The sequence below is a fragment of the Vanessa cardui genome, chromosome 4, assembly GCF_905220365.1.
Source record: "Vanessa cardui chromosome 4, ilVanCard2.1, whole genome shotgun sequence".
Classification (NCBI taxonomy): domain Eukaryota; kingdom Metazoa; phylum Arthropoda; class Insecta; order Lepidoptera; family Nymphalidae; genus Vanessa; species Vanessa cardui.
Window position 1 is genome coordinate 1,265,842 of NC_061126.1, and position 22,987 is coordinate 1,288,828.

General features: G+C 31.5%; 1 protein-coding gene across 1 annotated transcript; it reads left to right on the forward strand.

The window, feature by feature from the left end:
* The first annotated feature begins 5,733 nt into the window (after window positions 1–5,733).
* On the forward strand, window positions 5,734–21,921 carry LOC124544370 (organic cation transporter protein-like). The gene is made up of 7 exons (XM_047122889.1): window positions 5,734–6,104; window positions 11,247–11,346; window positions 14,959–15,059; window positions 18,689–18,840; window positions 19,369–19,977; window positions 20,247–20,428; window positions 21,683–21,921. The coding sequence occupies exons 1-7, from the start codon at window positions 5,929–5,931 to the stop codon at window positions 21,878–21,880; spliced, it is 1,518 nt and encodes a 505-aa protein (XP_046978845.1). The 5' UTR covers window positions 5,734–5,928; the 3' UTR covers window positions 21,881–21,921.
* The last annotated feature ends 1,066 nt before the right edge of the window (window positions 21,922–22,987 follow it).

Consider the following 22,987-nt stretch of genomic DNA (forward strand, 5'->3'; position numbering starts at 1 on the left):
TTATCTAAGACGGAACAGTAGGTATAACCGATAAGCCACCATAGATTACCTCAATCCATTACAATTATGGCCTTTAGAGAATCAAATATTTTCAATATCATACTCTCAAAAAGATAAAAAAATACTGTAACACCTCTGTACGATCATCTTGGCTTCACTGAACAAACCTAATACTTTCAGTCTCTAAACTCTCCATTCTCTTCTCGTTCTTTCTTCGTCTCTGTGACTTAATTTTAATTTTATTTTACTCTTTAGTATAATAAAATATTTTTTCTGAAAAATAACATCGACTTCAAAAAGATCACTAAGGTAATAAAAATAATTTAATTGAAAATGTTGAAACCGGCCGATCGTATGTTAATATTTCTGCATTTTGTTTTTCACTCAAAATCGTCCGACATCAATAATACGTGTTTAAATCAAATTATTTTTATTACTTTTTAGTGATCACTTTGAAGTCGGTGTTATTTTTTAGAAAAAATATTTTATTTTACTCTTTTTAGTGTTATTTTTTCAAAAAAGAAATTAAAAGTCCTTATGAAACAAATGGTTATTTGTTCATTTTTTCAAAAAACGCTGAACCTATTTCAATAAAACTTATATGGAACCACTTCTGGAGCATGATATGCCAAATAATAACATCACAAAAGAACTGTTTAGTGAACCTGTACCTCTCTTCATAAAAGTTACGGAGAGGAGTATAAATCCATATATTAAAGTTGAAAGAACTATTTCCTAACTCCTAGTAATTGAGGACTTACACCTTCGATCATCAGCGCTGCAGTATAACATTATGATTGCCAGAAGTAATATATATATATGTATAAAAGAAAATATATAAAACACGGTACATGTGCCCATAAAATTTGAGGGTTCCCCTCGATTTCTCTAGGATCACATCATCGGACTCTGATATCCTCATCATCTGGTATCATTTCAGGAGTATCTTCTTTCTAACAAAAAAAAAAAAAAAATCATCAAAATCGGTTCATAAATGGCGAAGTAGTCGGCGAACAAACATAAAAAGAATATATATACCGATCGAATTGAGAACACTCCTGTTTTTGAAGTCGCTTAAAAATAAGTCAATGTAAGATGTAGGCACAAATTTTTCGAGTTTTTCCGATTTACAATTATCGAGAAAAAGGGATCAATGTCAACTCAAATGAAGCCAATTCACGTACAGCGATAAAATAACGATGTAAATACTTGTGCGTTTTATTAACAGAATTAATACTCATGTTCTCACTATCTAATTTTCATTCAAATGTTTCAGTTAATTATATTCCATTAACGAACACTTTTCACTATTTTAATAAAATTAAAAGTAAGGAGTAAAGTAAAGTAACAGCCTGTATATTTCCCACTGCTGGGCTAAGGCCTCCTCTTCCATTAAGTACAGGGTTTGGAATATATTCCACAACGCTGTTTTAATGCAGGTCGGTGGAATGCACATGTGGCAGAATTTTGATAAAATTAGACACATGCAGGTTTCCTCACGATGTTTTCCTTCACCGCCGAGCACGAGATGAATTATAAATATATGAATTATATATATAGTAGTTCTTGCCTGGGTTTGAGTCCGAAATCATCGGTTAAGATACAAGCGTTCTAACCCCTGGACCATCTCAGCTCTTAACATTATAAGGCTTTAGTAGAAATGCAAATAAGCTTGTCGGAAATGATAGATTATTAAATATGCTTAACAGCTTCGTCGGATGTTTGTATTCATAAAGAGAATATGGAAGAGTGATATGAAGGTATTTTCAAGGAAATGTCTTTGAAATAACTACGCGGCGAATATTAATAGTTTTACTTTTTAAATAAATAAATATTGCACTTAAGAAGGATACAAAATTATTTATATAATATATTGGTGCATAAAATAAACGTTCGTGTAATTTAATATTCGATAAAACGGTTTTGTATGTAAATAATGTAATGTTACCACTTTTTTTTCTCCTATTTTATATACGAAATATTATTTTTATTTTGTAATTTATGTGTGTCTTCAGGATTATGATATACCTCATGTATGTTATATATATTTAATCTTACCTGTTAACTTTGACTGTTTTATGCCATATTGCCAAACGAAAAAAAGAAGTAGGGAAAATAAAATGATTGATTTTTGTTTAAGGGTACGAAAATCTATTCGTCTATTGTGACTGCATTTCGTGTACATATTTTGTATTGCTCTGGAAATTGTGGAGAATTGCTTTTCGAATATTTGTGTCTAGCTTGTTAAATACCAGATTTACATGAAACATAAATTTGCTATCATGACTTAAGCGCTAATTAATTATAAGCCCATAACTGCTTACATTTTTTTCATGGTGTTTTATTTTATTCAGAGTTCAATCAAATCCGATTTTTTCCAAGCCTGATTTTTTTCGGTGATATACCTAAAATATGACAAGTATATATGATATATGGATACTACAACTAATGACAGAAAAAAATCCATTTAAATACAGAAGATTGGTGCATCGTTTTTACATAAGTACTCATGGATTCTGCTGTACATAACTTGGCTAGCTACTGATTTTGTGAGGTATAGGTTTATATCCTAACAGTCAATTTCAATCAAAATACTTTTTCAAAATTGATATAAAAGTAAAGTAAAGTAACAGCCTGTAAATTTCACACTGCTGGGATAAGCACCACACCACCGAGCACGAGATGAATTATAAACACAAATTAAGCATGTATATTTTGAACCCGCAATCATCGGATAAGATGCACGCGTTCTAACCACTGGGCCATCTCAGCTCTAAAAATGATATATTTATACGTAAATTTTAAATTGACAGTGAAATGGGTGCAGTAGTGTGTAGATAATGTTAAATTTATTGCACACTCATGTCCTTTGTGTCACGACACAACTTTTTATTAGACACACCATGCTTAGCAGCGTTACTAATTGTTAATGTAATTAATGAAGTGAAAAATAATTAATAAATTGTTATTTACATTTCAAGTAAGTGTTCATTTAATATAAATAACAGACCTTTTTAACACTCTAGAAGTTCGTGTTTAGTTCGTGTGCGATGAATAGTGATCGTGAAAATGAAATTGGTATCGAAAATATTCTGGATAAATTTGGAATATTTCAACGTTACCATGTACAGATAATGATTCTAACATTTACAGCGTTTATTATAAATATACTTTCTGCACTCAATTTTGTCTTCATTGCCGAGGAAGTGAATTATAGGTATGTTAATTAATTTACTACACATGTATACACTCACATATACAGTAGCAAGTATACATAAGGTAGGCTTATAATTATTGTGCACAAGTGTGATAACATGCCAAGGCTGTAATTGCTTTGGAAGGAACGTTGATAGCGTCTTACTCGTTAGTGAGAATTTTAAGATTATAATTTTTATTTACCAATGAAAATAATTTCAGTAAGTGCGTCGAGTGATATGTATTAGCTAGAAATAAATGAAAGTCGACCTCGATGTCGAGTAGTGTGTACATCGGGTTTCTTTGGTACGCCACTCGGAGATCTCGGGTTCGATTCCCGGCCGAGTTGATGTAGAAAAAGTTAATTAGTTTGGGTTGTTGTTTGTTGATTCTGGGTGTTTGTGGTATGGTAATTACTTGTAATTTTCTATAAGTCAAGTGCTTTAGCTACTTACATTGCGATCACAGTAATGTATGTGATGTTGACCAATATATAACATTACATTCTCTACAGACATTATTTCGCAATGTAACAATTTCAAATACGTCAACAATATACTGACGTTATATTATTTAACTACTGAATTCTTTATTCATACAGCGTTGTATAGTTAGTTGAATTATTTTATCAATAACACAAAGATTATTAAGACGATAAAATATAATAAATTTTACAATCTGATTAATACATTTTATATAAGAAGAATATTAATGTGTTGTATATTATATAAATGTATTATTGAGGAAATATTTAATTGAATTACATTAATATGGATTGACACATAACTGTGATATTTTATTTCTAATTCAATACAGACAACTATATTTTTTTCATATTGATAACGTGGTAGGAAGCCCACCATTATTACCTTTGGAACTGAAATGCTATGTCCCTTGTCTTTAAAGATACGCTGCGTTACTTACCTTTCAAACCAATCAAAATAGTACTTAGTATTGCAGTTTTGAGGTAGAATAAATTAAGAGTACGTGATATCTATTTAGACCTTTTTTTCTCGCTAGAAGAACGCATTACGTTTTTTCCCGACGTGAAGTTTATGTGAGACTCGAACGTGCCTAGGACACTGGAATATCTACGAAAAGACGAGCGGTATCCTCTCCGTCTTTTCAGCGGACGCTACCGGATCTGTAAATTTCCTACTGCTGGGCTTAGGCCGTCTCTCTCTTTGAGGAGAAAGTTTTGGAACATATTTCACTTCATTTTTCATATTATACACACATATTTCAATTTCATTCCACCACTATACTCGTGCAGGTTTCCTCTCGATGTTTTCGGTGGTGCTTGTCCGGATTTGAAACCGCAATTATCGTTTGAGATGCACGTGTTCTAACCACTTTGCCAATTAGGCTCTTAGCATGATACTGTGCCTATACCTATCTATAATTTTAAAATGCAACACACTGCAGCCTTAAATCCTTTTTGTGTAGAAAAGGAATATCAAAAAGAAACAAAGATTAGTAGATACGAAGTGACAGATAACGCTTGATTTAATCAAATAAAATGTGTATGAACAAAGAGATATCTTGCACGACTGTAACTAAGTGCATTTATTTCTTTGATGTTCGATAACGTTATTTACAAACGCCTTAAACTTAATCCTTGCATCAAATTATTTACTTTATCAATCAATTATTATTTTTTTATAAAATCTTTACGTAGTTAAAATATACCCATATTTACTATACTAATTGAGTAGGTTAATTAATAGTTACTTTGAAATAACTTCTTTTTTGTTTCTAACCTGCTCCCCAAACTGGGAGGAAGCCTAAGCTCATGCTGTATCTTTAGCCTTAAATACTCAAAACCAGCGATAAATTTATGATTTTTAATTTGGAACCAATCAATTAAATGAGCTATCCACATTTGCACATTTACACAGTAATTCGGATATTATATTCCTTCTTTATTAAACAACAATTTAAGACTTAGTCTTCTAATCAAATTCCTTAATTCAATATTACACTTACTTATTGACTGTCAAATTAAACACTTCAACCGGTTCGGAAAAGAAAATGACCTAATATAACCTACGAAAAACCGGAGAGAAATTTTGGACAGCATTCTTTATTTTTGAATATATTTCTTTTTTTAATTTACCCGATTCGTAATATATTTTATCTTAATAAAAAAAAAAAACATATTTGTGACACAAGCATTAGCAGTTAACTGAAATAGTTATTACTAAATTTGATAAACATTTTCTAGAAAAAAAGTCTGCATTTTCACTCATCATTATAGAACAGCCTTTGTGATACTATTTATCATAAATACAAACTTAAAAAAGGTTAAAAATGTTTTTAGACTTTTAAGTACACATTAGTGGCTAAGAGATGGCTTGGCTCATTACTAACTGGCACATGACACAGTTAGATATGTATCTAATTAAAGACTGTATCAAAAACATGCAATGCAACTAAATAAAAAAGAGGTTATACTTCGATTAGTTTCCCACAATAGAACTCTCAATCGCTATAAAACCATGCCTCTAGTCCGTAACCTTCATAGATAGCATTGAAATAAATTTTCATCTGAGTTTATTCATCGCCGATTAAGCGACACAGACGTGTTTATCTTTAAAACGGAATTCACTACGCTTATTACTAAAGCAAATAAATATAAGTGATCCTTATATACAATGAAGTTACTGAGTTGAGTAAAGTTGTATATTGAATATAGAGTAATATTTTATAGGACCATTGTAAAGTATAATAAGAATGTGTGCGCAAAAAGTTATCAGTGAAAAGAAAATGGATTTGGATGATATTCTCGCAAAATTTGGAATATTTCAAAGTTATCATTTACAAATGATGATTTTAACATTTTTCGCGTTTGTAACAAATGCTCTGTACAGCGCGAATTTTGTCTTCGTTGCTGAGGAAGTTAATTACAGGTATTTATTATCTATTTATATCAACATTTCTTAATTAACACATGCATGTGAATTGAGTCGCAGGCACTTAAATTTTTAAGTGTCAATCTTTCATCCCGATTAAATCTTCAGATCTCTTTTTAATATCTGTTTAAATTTGGAACTGTTTAAATTTGGAATAGATATTTTCCAAATTTAAACTTTACTATAATATCGCAATGAAACGCGAAAATTCTCTTAAAATTTTTTTTTCAGCCTTTTGTCCCTTATTTAAAATTACATTACAAAACATTGTCGTTTATGAAAAATAAAATAAAATATAATATGTCCAAATTAAATCTTCCACAAAACATTATCGTGATAAATAATTAGTAGCGAAAATATTGCAGCTACAGACTACCATCAATTATTAACACATCTTAGACATATCTTTATAAAACCGACGATTGGAATAATTGACGATAATAAATAATTATTGCTAACCAATAATTAATTATCTCATAACTATTAATTTAATTGAATAACTAACTTCGTAAACAAACAAAGGTATGCCTTATAAATTTTCCGCTAAGCGTTAAAATTCCCAAAAATCCTTTTTTCAATGTATGTCAACGTCGCAAAAGTCAATCCGACTTAGTTAAATTCCAAGTCAATCGGCCCCACATTTTCAAAGATGTGATGAATAATGTTTGGCTCTGACATAATGATAATCCCTTATCGCTTAAATGTTGTAAATTGTGTGATGTCACATTTAAATATTTTATTTATCAGTAATAAAGAAGACGGGCAACTTTTTTCTTCAGTGTTACTATCGTAACATCTATCTACAGTCTCACCGTTGCGTGTCATTCTAAAAAAAAATAAAAAAAATGATACTGGCTGATACGTCTAATTTTGTAGGAATCAATTCATCACTTTGTTTTTTTTTGTTACTATGAAAGACTAGCGACCTAACCCGGCGTCGCACGGGTGCAATGCTGGTACTTAATATACTACAGAATGTCTTACAACGTTCACATATTTTTGTCGTTAGACAATACAAACCGCTATGTACATTTTAAATCTGTAATATCTACGAAAATATTAATTTAAATTACAGTGTGTGTAGCGCAAAATTGATTTATATTTATTGATATGTATTGTTATGTTTAAAAAAATTAAGTTGTTTAAAATCATTATAATGTATATATTACCTATATCACAGTAAAATTTCATCCAAATCCGTTCAGTAATAGAATAACAAACATACATCCATACTCACAAACTTTCTCATTTATAATATTAGTAGGATAATTTTACTTTTAATTTCACTTAAAAATATATTTTCTTATATTGTTTTTCTGTAATTGTTTATTGATTTTGCCCAATTTATGAAGTAAGTCGACCAGCTTAAAACTGTTGCATTTCGACTCAACGAACTTGTTCATCATCTAACGTTACATGTGAAAATAAAATTACCATTACTCGTTCTATAGTGTGTGGCAATGGAAACTTTCTTTCTTTAAATTGGTTGATCAATCGACTTGTTTTGGATATTGCGTGTCGACGTTTATCAAGCTTCTAGTATATCCATTCTAATATAAATATATATATATATTTATGGTATAGGTTGGCGGACGAGCATATGGGCTACCTGATGGTAAGTTGTCACCATAGATAATGAAGCTGTAAGAAATATTAACTATACCTTACATCGTCAATGTGCCATCAACCTTGGGAACTAAGTTATGACCCTTGTGCTTGTAGTTACACTGGCTCACTCACCCTTCAAACCGGAACACAACAATACTGAGTACTATTGTTTGGCGGTAGAATAACTGATGAGTGGGTGGTACCTAGCCACACAGGCTTGCATAAAGCCCTACCACCAAATATAAACATGAAATTCCTTGCAATAGACAATTCACGTGGTACAAGAGATTAAAGCGAGTGTAATCGAATACGGTTTGTACTGTACTCGTATATATCGTCGCTATAATATGCTTCGAGAAATTATCACCAATTGAAATTCAAAAGTCCGTTACGAAAACAGCTGTCAAACGTTGCCGACACGGATTTCGATTTTCGAATACGATGACAGTTATTTTTTTTTATACGCAATAAGAATGCAACGTGATTAAATTGATGATGCCAGAGGTCATCGATTATACGATGTCTGTACACTAGAGACCCGCCCTGGCTTCGCACGGGTGCAATACTGATACAAAATATACTCTTTGATGTGAGCTTTATCGTGTGTACATTACTGTTATTTTGATCTATCTCGTAGGGTTTACAATGTAAGCGCAATTATGTGTTTATTTACGTCACATTATAAAAAAAAATTAACAAAAAGGAAAACCGACTTCAAACAAAACACTATTTTAAAACAAATGAATATGCATTACAAATAATAAAAATAATTGCGTATTCAACATATTTTTAGAGACCTCCTAAGTAAAATGAAATAAAAATTTTAGACTACTTTAAAGTCGATTTACGATTATATAACTTAGTTATAGTTGTTATATTTGGAGCCGGTGTCTCTCTAATGGGACCACATGGGAAGCACAACCTTTCAAATAAAATATATTATTATTGTTTGTATATACAAAAAACCTTCCTCTCAAATCACTCTATCTATTAAAAATACTGCATCAAAATCCGTTGCGTTATTTTAAAGATCTAAGTATGTTGTACAGACAGCGGTAAGCGACATGCTTTATACTATGCAATGATGATGATGTACTCAACTCTTCCAAACGATCAGACCGGTTTTGATGAAATTTATTGTGTTTGCTTAGATTATACCCAGTAGGTGGCGCTACGATCATGTTTTCTTTTTTATCCATACGAAATTGGGACGCTCGTTGATGTATAATTATAATGTAAGTTTATCGCTGTTAAGTATACGCATGCGGTTTATAAGGTACCGTTTGTTTTGGACAAGTTGTTATCAAATATTTTCCATCATATGAATATAGCATATCATATGATACATTTTTGTAATTCGTTTAGCAACTTCATTTTTTAATTACGATTTTATTGTAATGAAATGTAGTTTTTTAAATGTCCTGAGATTAAGTCCATTAATCATATTTTGACTACAACTATCAGATAGTTTTTTTACACTAGTTGCCACCCGCGTCTATGTTGTAAGGAATAAAGAAGATTATGTTTTTCCTTGGAGTTATATAAATATAAATATGAGACAACATCACATACATTACTCTGATCCCAATGTAAGTAGCTAAAGCACTCGTGTTATGGAAAATCAGAAGTAACGAAGGTACCACGAACACCCAGACCTAAGACAACATAGAAAACTAATCATAATCTACATTGACTCGGCCGGGAATCGAACCCGGGACCTCTGAGTGGTGTACCTATAAAAACCGGCGTTCACACCACTCGACCACGGAGGTCGCCGAAGTTAAAATTTGCTTCATACCAAATTTCATTAAATTCGGTTTTGCGATTCGGCAGTGGAAGAGCGACAGATAAACATGCAGAGTTACTTACACATATATAATATTAGTATAGATGCAATTATATATATACAATAGGTGCAATCCCGACACGTAGTTCAAGGTAATAAAAACAGTTACAATGTGAAAGTGCCATAACTATTTATTAAAAAACCTCGAGTATAAGTAAGATTTGAAGTGTTGCTTTTAATTTATCGATGAATGTACTTCTTCAAGATTACTCCGTCCTGATAATGCGCTAATCCGAACAGCGATCTCGTGATACATCATTAAGATGATCTTCATTTTCCCCCTTTCCTAGGGCTCAATGCTCGACTTTCGCTCCCTTGCTGCTGATAATGTTACAACCCCTAGGGCTGAAAACGATCTATAAAGAAATAACGTGTCAAACACTGACTGAAGATTTAATATAAGATTCGTCCAAAACATAAGCAATTGTAATTACAATATAAGAATATAATTTATAAATATGAAAATTGATATGATAAGGCTTGGAGGGTATTTGACGTTGAAAAAGAATAAGTATTGTGTTTATTACCGATTCGGGAAAATCTACATTTTAACCGGTGGCAGCTTCACTGAATATATAAGATTTTAAATTAACATGGTTATTTTTATTACTAAAGTTATTAATTTCGGGAGATGTACCATGTTTTTTATTTTTGTTCGGTGGAGTTCGATATTTCGACATTATCTACGAATGTCTTGTTTATGAGACTCACTGAATATATTTTGTTAAATAACGATTCGAAAGTGCTTGTGAAAGCCTACTTGGATAGAGTATATTTTGATTTTTTTTTTTGATTTTTACAACTCTACTAATGATGGCATATCTATAGTCGATACACGTAATATATTTTGGGTGATGTAATTCGAGTACAATGTAAGCACGTGAAAAGCCTTGTGCCTTGAATACGATTAGTGTTGCTCTTATTTGAACCACTTGTTATTTGTGACCTTAAATTAATGCAATGAGGACCGAATCTATTGACAAATATTTTTTTATATATTTTTAATAAGTGTTGATATTTTGGTGTAAATAAATAAACGATTAATTTGAAAAATGCAACGAACGTATATTTTTAACATAAAGGTTACAAGCATATAATAAAACTGTAAAACGTCTAACCTGTACATGGAAGAAAAATAAGAAAAACTTTATTAGGAGAACTTTATGTACGCAAAAGAACCCAAAACAATGTTTTTTGGAATTTTTGTCTGTTTTTCAAACGTACAGTTTGTTCGCCCTGATCTCAAAAACGGCTTAACCTAATTGAATGCGGTTTTCACTATTGCGTTACGATTTGCTGGAATTAACATTTAGTCTTTGTTTTGTTTCAATCGTTTCTTAAATAAAAAAGTTATGACAATTTTAAGAATCGTATTATTAAATCAATCAAATCAAATTAAAAATAAAATGCCACAATAATATATTCATCCTTACCGTATAAATAATTTAATATAAATAATCATATAAATAATTTCATATTCAAGTCTGTTTTAACACCTACTATTTACTTTATGAATTACTCAAATCGGACATTCCATTCAAAAGATATTAAGCCCAATTATAATATCCATTTCCATACCCACAACCAAGCGGACGAAAGGGCACAGCTAGTAAACAAATAAGGTTGTGTTCTTATATATTATGTCAACAATAAGTAAGCAATTTAATTATTATATTTTGTTGCAGATGTAAAGACGATTTGGATAATTTAGACTACTGCTCTGCTAATTCGACGCAAGTCTGTTCGGAGTGGATATACGATGATCCAGACAGCTTTGTAGCATACGTAAGTTATTATTAGCATATTTAAAAATAAAATACAATAATAATATAACCAACTTCTCAGGTATAGTGTATGGCGTTTCTTATTTTGCAAATGCGAATTAATAGTACAATGAAATCAATTTATTAATTACGTATCATAGCAGCTCATCAGGTGTTCAGTTAAATACTGCTTTCTCTTTTTCTTCTTTATTGATTTTACAGAAAGAAAGAAGAAAATAGCATTTTTAAGTAAATATTATTAAGTATATATATATATTAACATAAGAATTAATAATTTAATTAATAATTAATAATATATGATTATTAATAGATATAATTTGAGTGATAAAGGTTTGGGTTAGTTTTCATGCCGGTTCAAAATTCGAATTTCAAATCGAGTCATTGATAAATTCGAATTGTAAAATAATTACTATTTAATTTTAAATTATAAAAATGTTTTAACATTCGACTTTATTTCACTTATTTTCTGGATGAAAACTAATTGATCAGAATTGTACCGTTGATCATCTGTTTTACGTTTTTCAATCGCTTTAGCGACGATGAATGAATCGCAAATTATCGTAGAAGAAATTACTTAAAACTAAGATTTATATCCTGCGTGCTCTTTGGAGTTCAGATGCGACTATATCTTACTCTCACAAGAACGGTACGCTCAAAAACTCATCGTTGGAGCAGTCCTTTGAAGCCTAGATGATCATAATTCATTTTTCGACTTCCGTAAAGATTATTTTGTAAGGTTACAAGTCCGGACATGAAGCGATGACGTTTACAATTAAAGAAAAGCTAAAGTTATTGTCTATCAGAAGTGTAAACTGATAAAAATGATTATTCATAGAACCGAGAAGTATTTAATGATAAAAAATATCGAATATATATTTTGAGGTCATGGCCTTATATAGTTGTTTGTATTTAGTAACATTACATAGATTACTTAGACCCCAATGTAAGTAGCCAAAGCACTTGTGTTATGGAAAATCAGAAGTACCGACGGTACCACAAACACCCAGATCCAAGATAACATAGAAAATTAATGATAATCTACATCGACTTGGTCGGGAATCGAACCCGGGACCTCGGAGTGGGGTACCCATGAAAACCGGTGTACACACCACTCGACCACGGATGTCGTCAAAAGTATTTATTATCGTTATATTTATTATATAGTTTTAAAGTACGCTGTTTGCGTATTTCTAGCAACTCGTAATCAATTTGCAATTAGTATGAAGTAAACAGAGAATCGGTCAATTTTGTTTATTTTTCTGTACTCATGCATAATTAGTATTATAATGTGTATCGTGTAATCGATTTGGACAATTATCATTATAAACCGAAAACTATTTACAGATTCTTAATAATTTTTCATAAATTGACATCCAGTACCTATACGACTAATACATTTTTTTTTAATCTTTGTTTAAAACTCGCCATGGCATGTATTGCGGAGGAATGAGGAAAACATTGTGAAGAAGGCTTTGAGCATGGATGTAGATGGATATAGAGGTAGAGGGCGACCCAAGAAGCGATGGATGGATTGTGCGAACATCGATATGGTTAGAAAACCCAAACAAACCCAGGCAAGCACCGCTGATTCAAGTGCTTAATTTGTCTTTATAATTTATCTCGTGCTCAGCAGTGAAGGAAAACATCCTGAAGAAACCTGCATGTGACAAATTTCATAGAAAGTCTGCCACATGTGTATTCCACCAACCCGCATTGGAACATCGTGGTGGAATATGTTCCAAACCTTCCAAAACTCCTCAAAGGGAGAGGAGGCCTTTAGCCCAGCAGTGGTAATTTACAGGCTGTTGTTGATTGTTGTTGTTGTTGTTGTGAGATGACGTCTGACAGAGAAATATGAAGACTTGCGCCAACCCCAAATAAAGTTTCTGTTCAGTACTTAAATTGTATTTGTACATTACTAAAACTGACTAACTGTTTGTTCGTAGTTAACTATAAATATATTTATAAATTATTGTATAATTTAATTGTATGTGTGACCTCTTTAATTGTCATCTATATTTGTATTCTTTATTATTTCCGGTATGATGAAACATTCGTTATTATGGGGAAACGTATCTTTTCTATACAAGCCACTTATTCAGCCATTATAAGTTTGATGAAAATGCATTACGTGAACTATTTAATTTATCTATTGACGACCCAGCTTCAAGTAAATGGGTACATCAAATAATTAACAACATTTGATATAGTTTACGATTTTTATATTTTTCAGTTTTTATTACAATCATCTCCCTTTTTTCAACGCAGATTAACAAATCCCATGTCAAATTCAATAATATTATTTTTCTACTTTTATTTATAAAAATGTCAAACCCAAAAGTATCCATTACATTTATCTAATTTTGTGATTAAATATAACTCAATAGCTAGAAGCTACACAATCCTTAATTATTATTTATAAACATTTTATTTAAGATAATTTATAGGATTACAATACATTACTACTTTTTAGTGACTTAAGCAAAAAAGTAGCCTATCTCCTTCATTTTAGTTGTATCCCTGATGACAGAAAGAGATCAGAGTTCTTTAAATATTATTACTTACATCAATCGATACTGACTTATCAATTGAATACGTTTTATATAGTGTCACCTCTTAGCATCTGTGGGTCAAATCTGGTAACTTAATTTAGAAGCAGTTCGGACCAATCTGATATTTAGAAAAAAAACCGATGAATTGTATATGCTTTAAAACTGATGTTTCAATCGCCTGTTATCTCTTATCAGAAGAATAAAACTAATATTATCACGAATTTCTTTAGGAAAATTATTTACCTATGTCTCGAGTTACAAATTAGCTGGCAACAAAAGTTTAGAAACTGTGTAATGCATATTTAATAATGAAAAACTAGTATACGAATTTTTTGGCATGACTTAAATAAAAATTACATTTATGATTGGTAGATGTTTCGATCTCTCAGGCGCCATACGTAATATACCAATAACTCTAGTTTTCCTTGCATTGAAGGTTAAAGAATGGTGTATTCATAACTAATCAGCGTGAACTTGTTTGTCTCGACGTATAACGTATTCAATAAAATGATAATTATTAAAATATATCACAATTTATAAAACACATGTTTTATAAATTGAATTGTAAACAATACACACACGCTTAAATATGTTTAAACACACTTGACCTAGTGTTACACGCACACAGATATATTCTTTTTATATAATTGAATGACGAATGAGTTAATGAGGCATCTGATGGTAAGTAGGATCATGATTCATAGACTTAGTAATGCATTTTAACTTACCTACATGGTCAATGTTCCACCAACCATGAGAACTAAGGTTTTGTGTTCCTTGTGTGTATGAAGTAGTGTGTGTAGGCTGACTTATCCTTGGGTATGGAATATATGAAAAATTTGTAGTCGATCTTATAAGCTTCTTAATTTAAAGTAAATTGCAGATGACCAGACTTTATATTATGCTAATGGTATTTAAGAATAATATTGAGAGTTAAAACATCTATGGTCTTAAAAACAATTGCATCATATACCGACTTATTTTTATAGTTGGTTAATAAATAAGAGCATTGATATGATGTTGTTCTTTATTGATAAATTCGCTACTAATGTTTGTAACAGTTTCAGCTAGCTTGTCAAGAATGGAAGAGAACGTTAGTTGGAACGGTGCACAGTTTTGGGTATATGTGCGGTCTCCTTCTCGTTGGACCCATGTCGGATAGGTAAATATCATCAATTAATATATACAACCTCATTTGTTATACTGTTGTGTTCACATATATACATATACGAAATTCTAAGAAAAAAACTTTTTTCTTAAATTTAATGAAAGCAATCCGTTCTGTAAAATTCTGCTCAACCTTATGTAATGTAATTTATTTAATGGCGGTCTTTCTTAGGATTTCTCGTGGATTCGTCTTTAATGTTTGTGATTTTTTTTATAAGTCGAAAAAACACTTGTGCTCATACTAATTGGAAGTCGTTAGGTGTAAAATTTTGAATTGACATTCAAAAGTCTTTTACGTCCTTTATGGTCCGTTTACTACGTTTCTGTTTTAACAACGTTATTTTACTTTACAATATTAAAAATAAATGATTTTCTAGAGCATCATATGACTTAAAAAGGAAAAATCTCCGTATGTGGAATACGTAAAGTAACGAATAAGTACGTTTATCTTAACATAACAAAAATAAAAATAAAAAGTCTTTTTATAAAAAATTCTAATTGCAAAATTAGATCTATAAAAGAAAAAGAAGGTAATTTTGTTTCAAGAAAGTTATAAATTTAATTCCAATATCGTGCATATATGCAAGTATTTTTTTTCAATTAAGCATTTGAATATGACATATGTACAAAAGACAGTTGTCAACTTCCTAAAATCTCGATTAAATATTTTACGAAACTAGATAATGTAATAGATAGATAAGAAAATTGTCAAATTGATTGCATTATATTGACTGAAGACAGCTGTGATGAAAAACTTTTTACACAAACACCGTCATAGCTTAAGCCCATTAATGACCTCTTATTATATCTACAAGATGTAATCAGAATAAAGAATATAAAGTATTACAAAGAAATAATGGCATAGAATTATCATTGCTTGATGACCTTTGATCAACTTGCCAACCCAAAAAATATTGAATTAGTACGGCTTCATATGGTTAAAAACTTACAGGTAAATATATATTTGCGTGACATATTACTTACTGTTTATATATGACAAACAACATTGTTATATAACGTTTGCAACTTCGCAACTGTAATTTTCATTTCATAGCTCATTAATGTTTTATGTTATGTTCGAAACGTGATTTTATAGTTTTTATTTGGAAATAACTTAGTGGAACCCGTAAAAATAACGTGTTAAGATAAGACGTATTGCTGCTACAGTTTAATATGCCTGTGCATCTTTAGCATTACATTGTTAATCAACAGAATGAGATAACACCTCAATGAAATTTAAATTAGAATAGTTGATCTATACTAAAAAGGACTAAAGAGGTGAAGTAAAGTAAATAGCCTGTAAATTTCCCACTGCTGGGCTAAGACCTCCTCTGCTATTAAGGAGACGGTTTGGAACATATTCCACCACGCCGTTCCAATGCGGGTTGTCGGAATGCACAAGTGGCAGAATTTCGATAAAATTAGACACATGTAGGTTTCCTCGCGAACACAAATTAAGCACATACATACAGTGGTGTTTGCCTGGGTTTCAACCCGAAATCATCGGTTAAGATGCACTCGTTCTAACCACTGGGTCATCTCGGCTCGCCTAAAAAAGACTGCAAGATGACAGTTCGGTTAGTTTAAATGTGGCCTCTTTCGCACTGTCATTCTGAACATGCAAAAAATAATGACAATGATTCACTAAAAAACGTATTCTACTATCGCCGACGTTTCTGTCAATATTATACAATTTATTGATAACATATATTTTTTCTAGCTAAATCGTAAAAAAAGATTAATAAGCCTATTTTGTGAAATATGTTATACTAGTTTTCGCTCGCGGCTGCGATCGCGTTTTATGAGTATCACGTGTGAGGCAAAAAGTAGCTTAAAAGCAGTGTCTTAAAGAGGTACAGATAGAGTTACTTAGTTATAATATTGATATAGATAATTGGTAGATTTTCTTTAGACAGTGGTAGTTATAACATTTAAAGAACATAAGAATTAAAATCGCTTATCACCGAAAGTCGGTTTACAAAATTTCGAGTTAGATATGATGTGGGTTTTTAAAGACCTCCAAATTTTTATTGTAAATGGTCGCTTGGTGGTTCAGCAGTCCCTCTGGGTAGATATAACCCACTAATCAGATATTCCACTACCAAAAAACAATATCTTATATTGTTGTGTTTGTTTTGTCGTCTCAGTCAAAGTCAAAGTAAAAGTCACAGTCAAAAACCTTTATTCAAAATGGAAATGTTTACACTTTCTTATTGACTGTCGAAATTCTACCACCGGTTCGGAACATAACACCTCAAATCTGAGAAGAACCGGCGAAAGAGTGAATGAGTCAGCACAACTACAGGCACTAGGTTCCATAGCCTATATCTATGGTAGTGAATACTTAACATTAGGTCACACATTTTTCTTCGCCTACCCATACAATACAAAAATATATTTTATTGGTGATATTGATAAAAGTGTAATACAAATAAATACAAAAAGATTATTTTAGATTTGTGGCAATTGTCTACAGATAAGTCAATTATTAAGATAACGTATCTCATGGATAAGGCACAGTTATTGTTCATTATTAAATCGAAGACATTAACGAATAAAAAGATTATAATTTCATGTGACATTCATTCCAAAAGCCGTGAAATATTACATGTTAACATATATATGTTTTGTTGTACATTGTGCGGCTATTAGCCACGAATACACATACTATTAAAACGTGTGATTGATATGAAATTTCCTCATTGTCTTATGTTACGTCATAATATTCTAGTAAATATATTTTTATATTTGACAAAATTGATGCCTGATGATGTCATCACATTTCAAATGAAATAATTTGGTATTATCAAAAGCCATGTTATGGTATCATTGCAATGTTATGGTTTCTGTTTTAATAATATATGTTAAAATATGCCGACTGATTGTAAATGACTACCACTGTCTATATATATTGGTACTGTAAGGAATCACCATCAAACTGAGGGTATAAGATGTTAAGTCCCTCGTGTCCAATGTTAGACTGAGTCATTCAGTCTTCAAACCAGAAAACAACAATATTGCTATTTGACGGTAGAACATCTGATGAGTTGCATACGCCCAGCGCGACTCATCAGCATTAAACCCTACCGCAAATAAGTTATTCAAAATAAATTTGTATTTATTTTTGACCACGCTCAGATCTAAAAGACAAAAAAACCCTTAATAAAACCTCATGAAAACTACCAACATGGGTCAAATGGGTGGAATTAGCTCTTAATATTTTTCTCATAAGAAAAGGTTAGTCGTGAGGCATTTACTGTTAGATTAGAATTTATCACAAAATGAAATTTTCATATCGATCGGATAGTTTTAATAAAACAAACTGGCACATCCCTCTTAATAATAATAATACTATTTCCCTAGAATTTTTAACTTATTATAATCAATTACTTTCCCTGGAAACCTAGCAATCTGCTACTTTGGAGATTTCCAAAATTTTCAAAGCGTACTTGTTGTTGTAATGTAGTAGGAATAATATCTTAATAATAATATTTTCTGATGATAAAGATTCCATTAAACTTGGACGGAATTTCTGAACGGTTTCTTATTTATTTTTTCACTTGTTTTCTTGTTAGATGAAAAATCCTGTAGTTTATGTATGGTAATAAGTTTATATTTTTCTAGACTTGGGAGAAAAACCGCTGTGATTATAACAGGTATCTTGGGTGGATTTTTCGGTATTGTAAGGAGTTTCTCGCCGTGGTACTGGTTCTATATTGCTATGGAATTTCTGGAAGCAGCCTTAGGAGATTGTTGTTCTCCAATGTATGTACTAAGTGAGTTAATCTATTAGCTTCCATTAAGCGCTATATTTTTTAATGCTAATTTGAATAAGTGAAACGGTTATTACGGGTACTCTCTATTGCCTTATTCTAGTAATCTGATGGAATGGCAAAACCGATCCAAATGGTAAGAGTTCAGATGCCAGATCAATAGCTTACCTTGCTTTCCAATTACGGAAAGCTATTGATCTGAAACGGAATGAAAGGATGAATAATGGACACCTAAAAGTTTTGTTTTTATTAGTTACGTTTTGCATGTCATTTTTTTTTCAAATATTTCAGTAAATCTTAAAGGTCACATTTGTCCGTTAAAATTGGCACTTAAAACTATGGAATGTAATCTTATCTCATTTTAATTGAATCCATTTACTCATCCTTCAAACAATTAATGTGTGATGGTAGTTTGGGTTCTATGCTAGTTCGTTTACTTAGCTATATATGCTTAGCACTTACAATATTATAGTAGAATACTACTTACATGTTATTTAAGAGTTTTTTTTCACCATATTCCCTCTTTTCCAGCGATTGAAATAGTTTCCACTAAGAAGAGACTGGTGTTTTACATGATGTGTGGTTTTGGATATTGCTTTGGGGGTATGGCCCTATCCCTATTTGCCTGGTTAACACCAGACTGGAGATGGTTCTTAAGAGCAATATATTTACCAACATTCCTATTTTTTACCTACATATATCTGCTCGATGAAAGTCCAAGGTGGCTTCTGACTAAAGGACGAAAAGATAAGGCTGTAGCTATTCTCGAAAAGGCAGCTAAGAAAAACGATATTGTTATAGAAAAGGATGTTCTAGAAAAGTTATCGAGTGAAGTCAGTCCAGATGTCCCTTACAAAGAATTGTTGAAAGATACGTTCAAATCTACGAAATTAAGGAGAAGATTTTTCGTATGCCTAGTTTGGTGGACAGCATCTACATTTGTAAACTATGGAATGATCATTAATTCCGTATCTTTACAGGGAGATAAATACTTAAATTTCGCTCTTGTAGCGTCAGTGGAAATTCCAGGAAATATAATCGTTACTTACGTATTGATTCATTTTAAAAGAAAATTGCCATTAATGTTTTCGTTCTTCGCTGGTGCAGTTTTATGCTTAACACTGCCATTTATACCAGAAGGTGAGAAAGAAATTAACTCCTAAACTATAATGAAAATTGCTTATAAATTCAATACAGTTGATAGTATACGTTCATTTGAAGATACAATTGGCTAAAGTAGTCCTTTTAACTTAGAGGCATTGTAGGCACGTGTATCTAATTATCTAATCTATCCTTAATCGATCCCTTTTTCTTTTTTTTTTTAAATAGTGAATGTGATTGTACTTCAAGATGATCCCAAAATATAGCCAAAGTTCCAAAAGTAAGCTGTATACAATTTTCTCTTCTAGATTTGCCATGGATATCAATTTCATTTTTCATGGCGGGCAAGCTGATGAGTTCTTTCTTTTTCGCCATAACCTACATGTACACGTCGGAGCTGTTTCCGACGTACACCCGAAATTCGATGCACGCTTTGTGCTCCTCCCTTGGCCGCATCGGATCCATCATCGCGCCCCAGACTCCACTCCTGGTAATTTTTTTATACGTAATACTTGGAAATACATTTTATATTTATTTTTTAATTTATTTCAATCATTGAAATATTTGCAATGTTATTTATATTTACGGAGTACGTTTGCGATGGAATATTTTTATTTCATATGAACTTTCCTCAATTAATTGAAGCGAAAATTAAATACAATTTTTTAAAGCTTTATTTTAATTATTATTTTAATAGATTCGCTTATATCGATATTTTTACACAGTAAGTTACATTATTTAAGTCTGAAGAAAAATAACGTTTCTGTCTACGTGTAAGTAGTAGTTTCTTTTTCAAATCTATACATATAAATGAGGAGACATTAGTTGTTATTACATACAAAACATATAAATTGTCACATATAAAATTATACTGACGAGCTCGTGTATAATGATATTGCAAAATTTTATAGATATAAACTAATTTATTTAATGTTATCAAAACCAAACCAAAACATGTCATCGGAACGAGGAAAAACAAGCTCGATTATATATTGTAGAATGCTCCTTGCTATGTTCTGTTGTTAGAAACGTAGCACGAAAATAAATAATTCATTCAAATTAAAAGTACCTAGTAATTTTTAAATTACGTACTAAAAAACAAAGTTGCTTACCGCTGTCTTTCAATGTATATGCTTAGATCTTTAAAATTACGAAACGGATTTTGATGCGGTTTTATTTAATAGATAGAGTGATTCGAGAGGAAGGTTTTTGTATATAATAAAACAATAAAATTCTGGAGTATTTTTAGTATCAGCTTTGTAACCGAAGTGCAAAGCCGGGGTGGGTCGCTAGTTATTAAAAAAGTTTTTATTAAGCTTGTCACACGTGATAAACACCTTCACCTACTCGGTACACAAACACATATAATCGTAAAACGAGATTTTGTAGTAAAATTAACCAGAGTTTCATACTCCTAGTAATTCTATATGTGTGAACTATGGAAAACATGTCAAATTTTATTAATATAAAATTGAAAAGATCAGTTGGGTTCGATTTATGAAAAATAAAATTGAAAAAAATAACTTTATGCCTATAAAATATATAGTCAAAATAATATTGTGTATATAATAAGAAGTCATTTAACAAGCCAATCTTGAGTTTGGATTCGGAGTGCGTTGAAAACAGAGTTATAAAGATCTTAGCAATGTTATATATGTCAAGAATCGTCACAATTAACGTTTACAACAAACGGATCATCCCAATATTATGCTGATTGTCATTAATTCATAATTTTCTTTTTCAGATAACCTACTGGTCTGGTCTGCCAGCTCTAGTTTTTGGTACCGTCTCCTTCTTAGCTGGTCTTACTACATTCCTAGTACCCGACGTGTCAGATGACTTGTTACCAGATACCGTAGTACAAGCTGAAGCTCTGGGGAAATCAAAAATCCCTTCCAAAGCCTTAGAGAACCATAACGAAGCGGATGTATCTCAGCTGTGAATAAATTGATTTATTAATAAAATTCAAACTAGACCTTCTTATTGAAATGATTTATATGATTGCGTTAAATTCAAATTCTATCGCGTGTTATTTTATTTAGCATTGGTATTAGACGGACGGAAATGGTAATGATACAGACGTGATGATAACGTGATCACCACTGCATAGATATTGGCACCATAGAAAATCATAACCATTCCTTTCATGATTTACCAGTAACCATGGGAAAAAAATGTTGATATCCTCGGTGTAATTACAATGGCTGGCTCAACTTTAAGCCGGTACGAAACGTATAAACAACAACACACAAACGTTTGTCACGTTGTTGTTGAATAGTTAGATCTATTACAAAGTTTTTTGAATACGTACCAATGAGTATAATTTGAGTCAGAATTAAAAGGAGTCCTGTAAGGGATTAGTATTTTTATCGTATAAGCGAAGCCCTATAAAGTATTTATGATAGATAACTGTCTGATATTATTAATAGTAACGATAAGGAAATATATTTACAAACATTCCTGTTATTTATCTACATGTGTCTGCTCGGTGAAAGTCCAAGATGACGTCTGATGACGGGAAAAGATAAGAAAAACGATATTGATAGAAAGAATAATGTTCTAGAAAAATTATCGTTTTAATATTTCGATATTAATGAGATGGTTGGATGGTTTGAGTCGAGATGGCCCAGTGGTTAGAACGCGTGCCAGGCAGGCAGGCACCGCTGAATCATGTGCTTAATTTGTCTTTATAATTCATCTCGTGCTCAGCGGTGAAGGAAAACATCGTGAGGAAACCTGCATGTGACAATTTTCATAGAAATTCTGCCACATGTGTATTCCACCAATACGCATTGGAACAGCGTGGTGGAATATGTTCCAAACCTTCTCCTCAAAGGGAGAGGAGATCTTTAGCCCAGCAGTTTACAGGCTGTTGTTGTTGTTGTGGTTGTTGTTGTTGAGATGGTTAGGCCTTTGCCATGCGAAGGTCAATAAATAGGAAATAGAGACGATTTAGTCAGTCGTAGCTCGCTATCGAAATTAAGTTATCTTCCTGCCAAATCAAACGGTCAAGAGGTTATCAAACTTCTAACTAATGTTGATGGAAGTG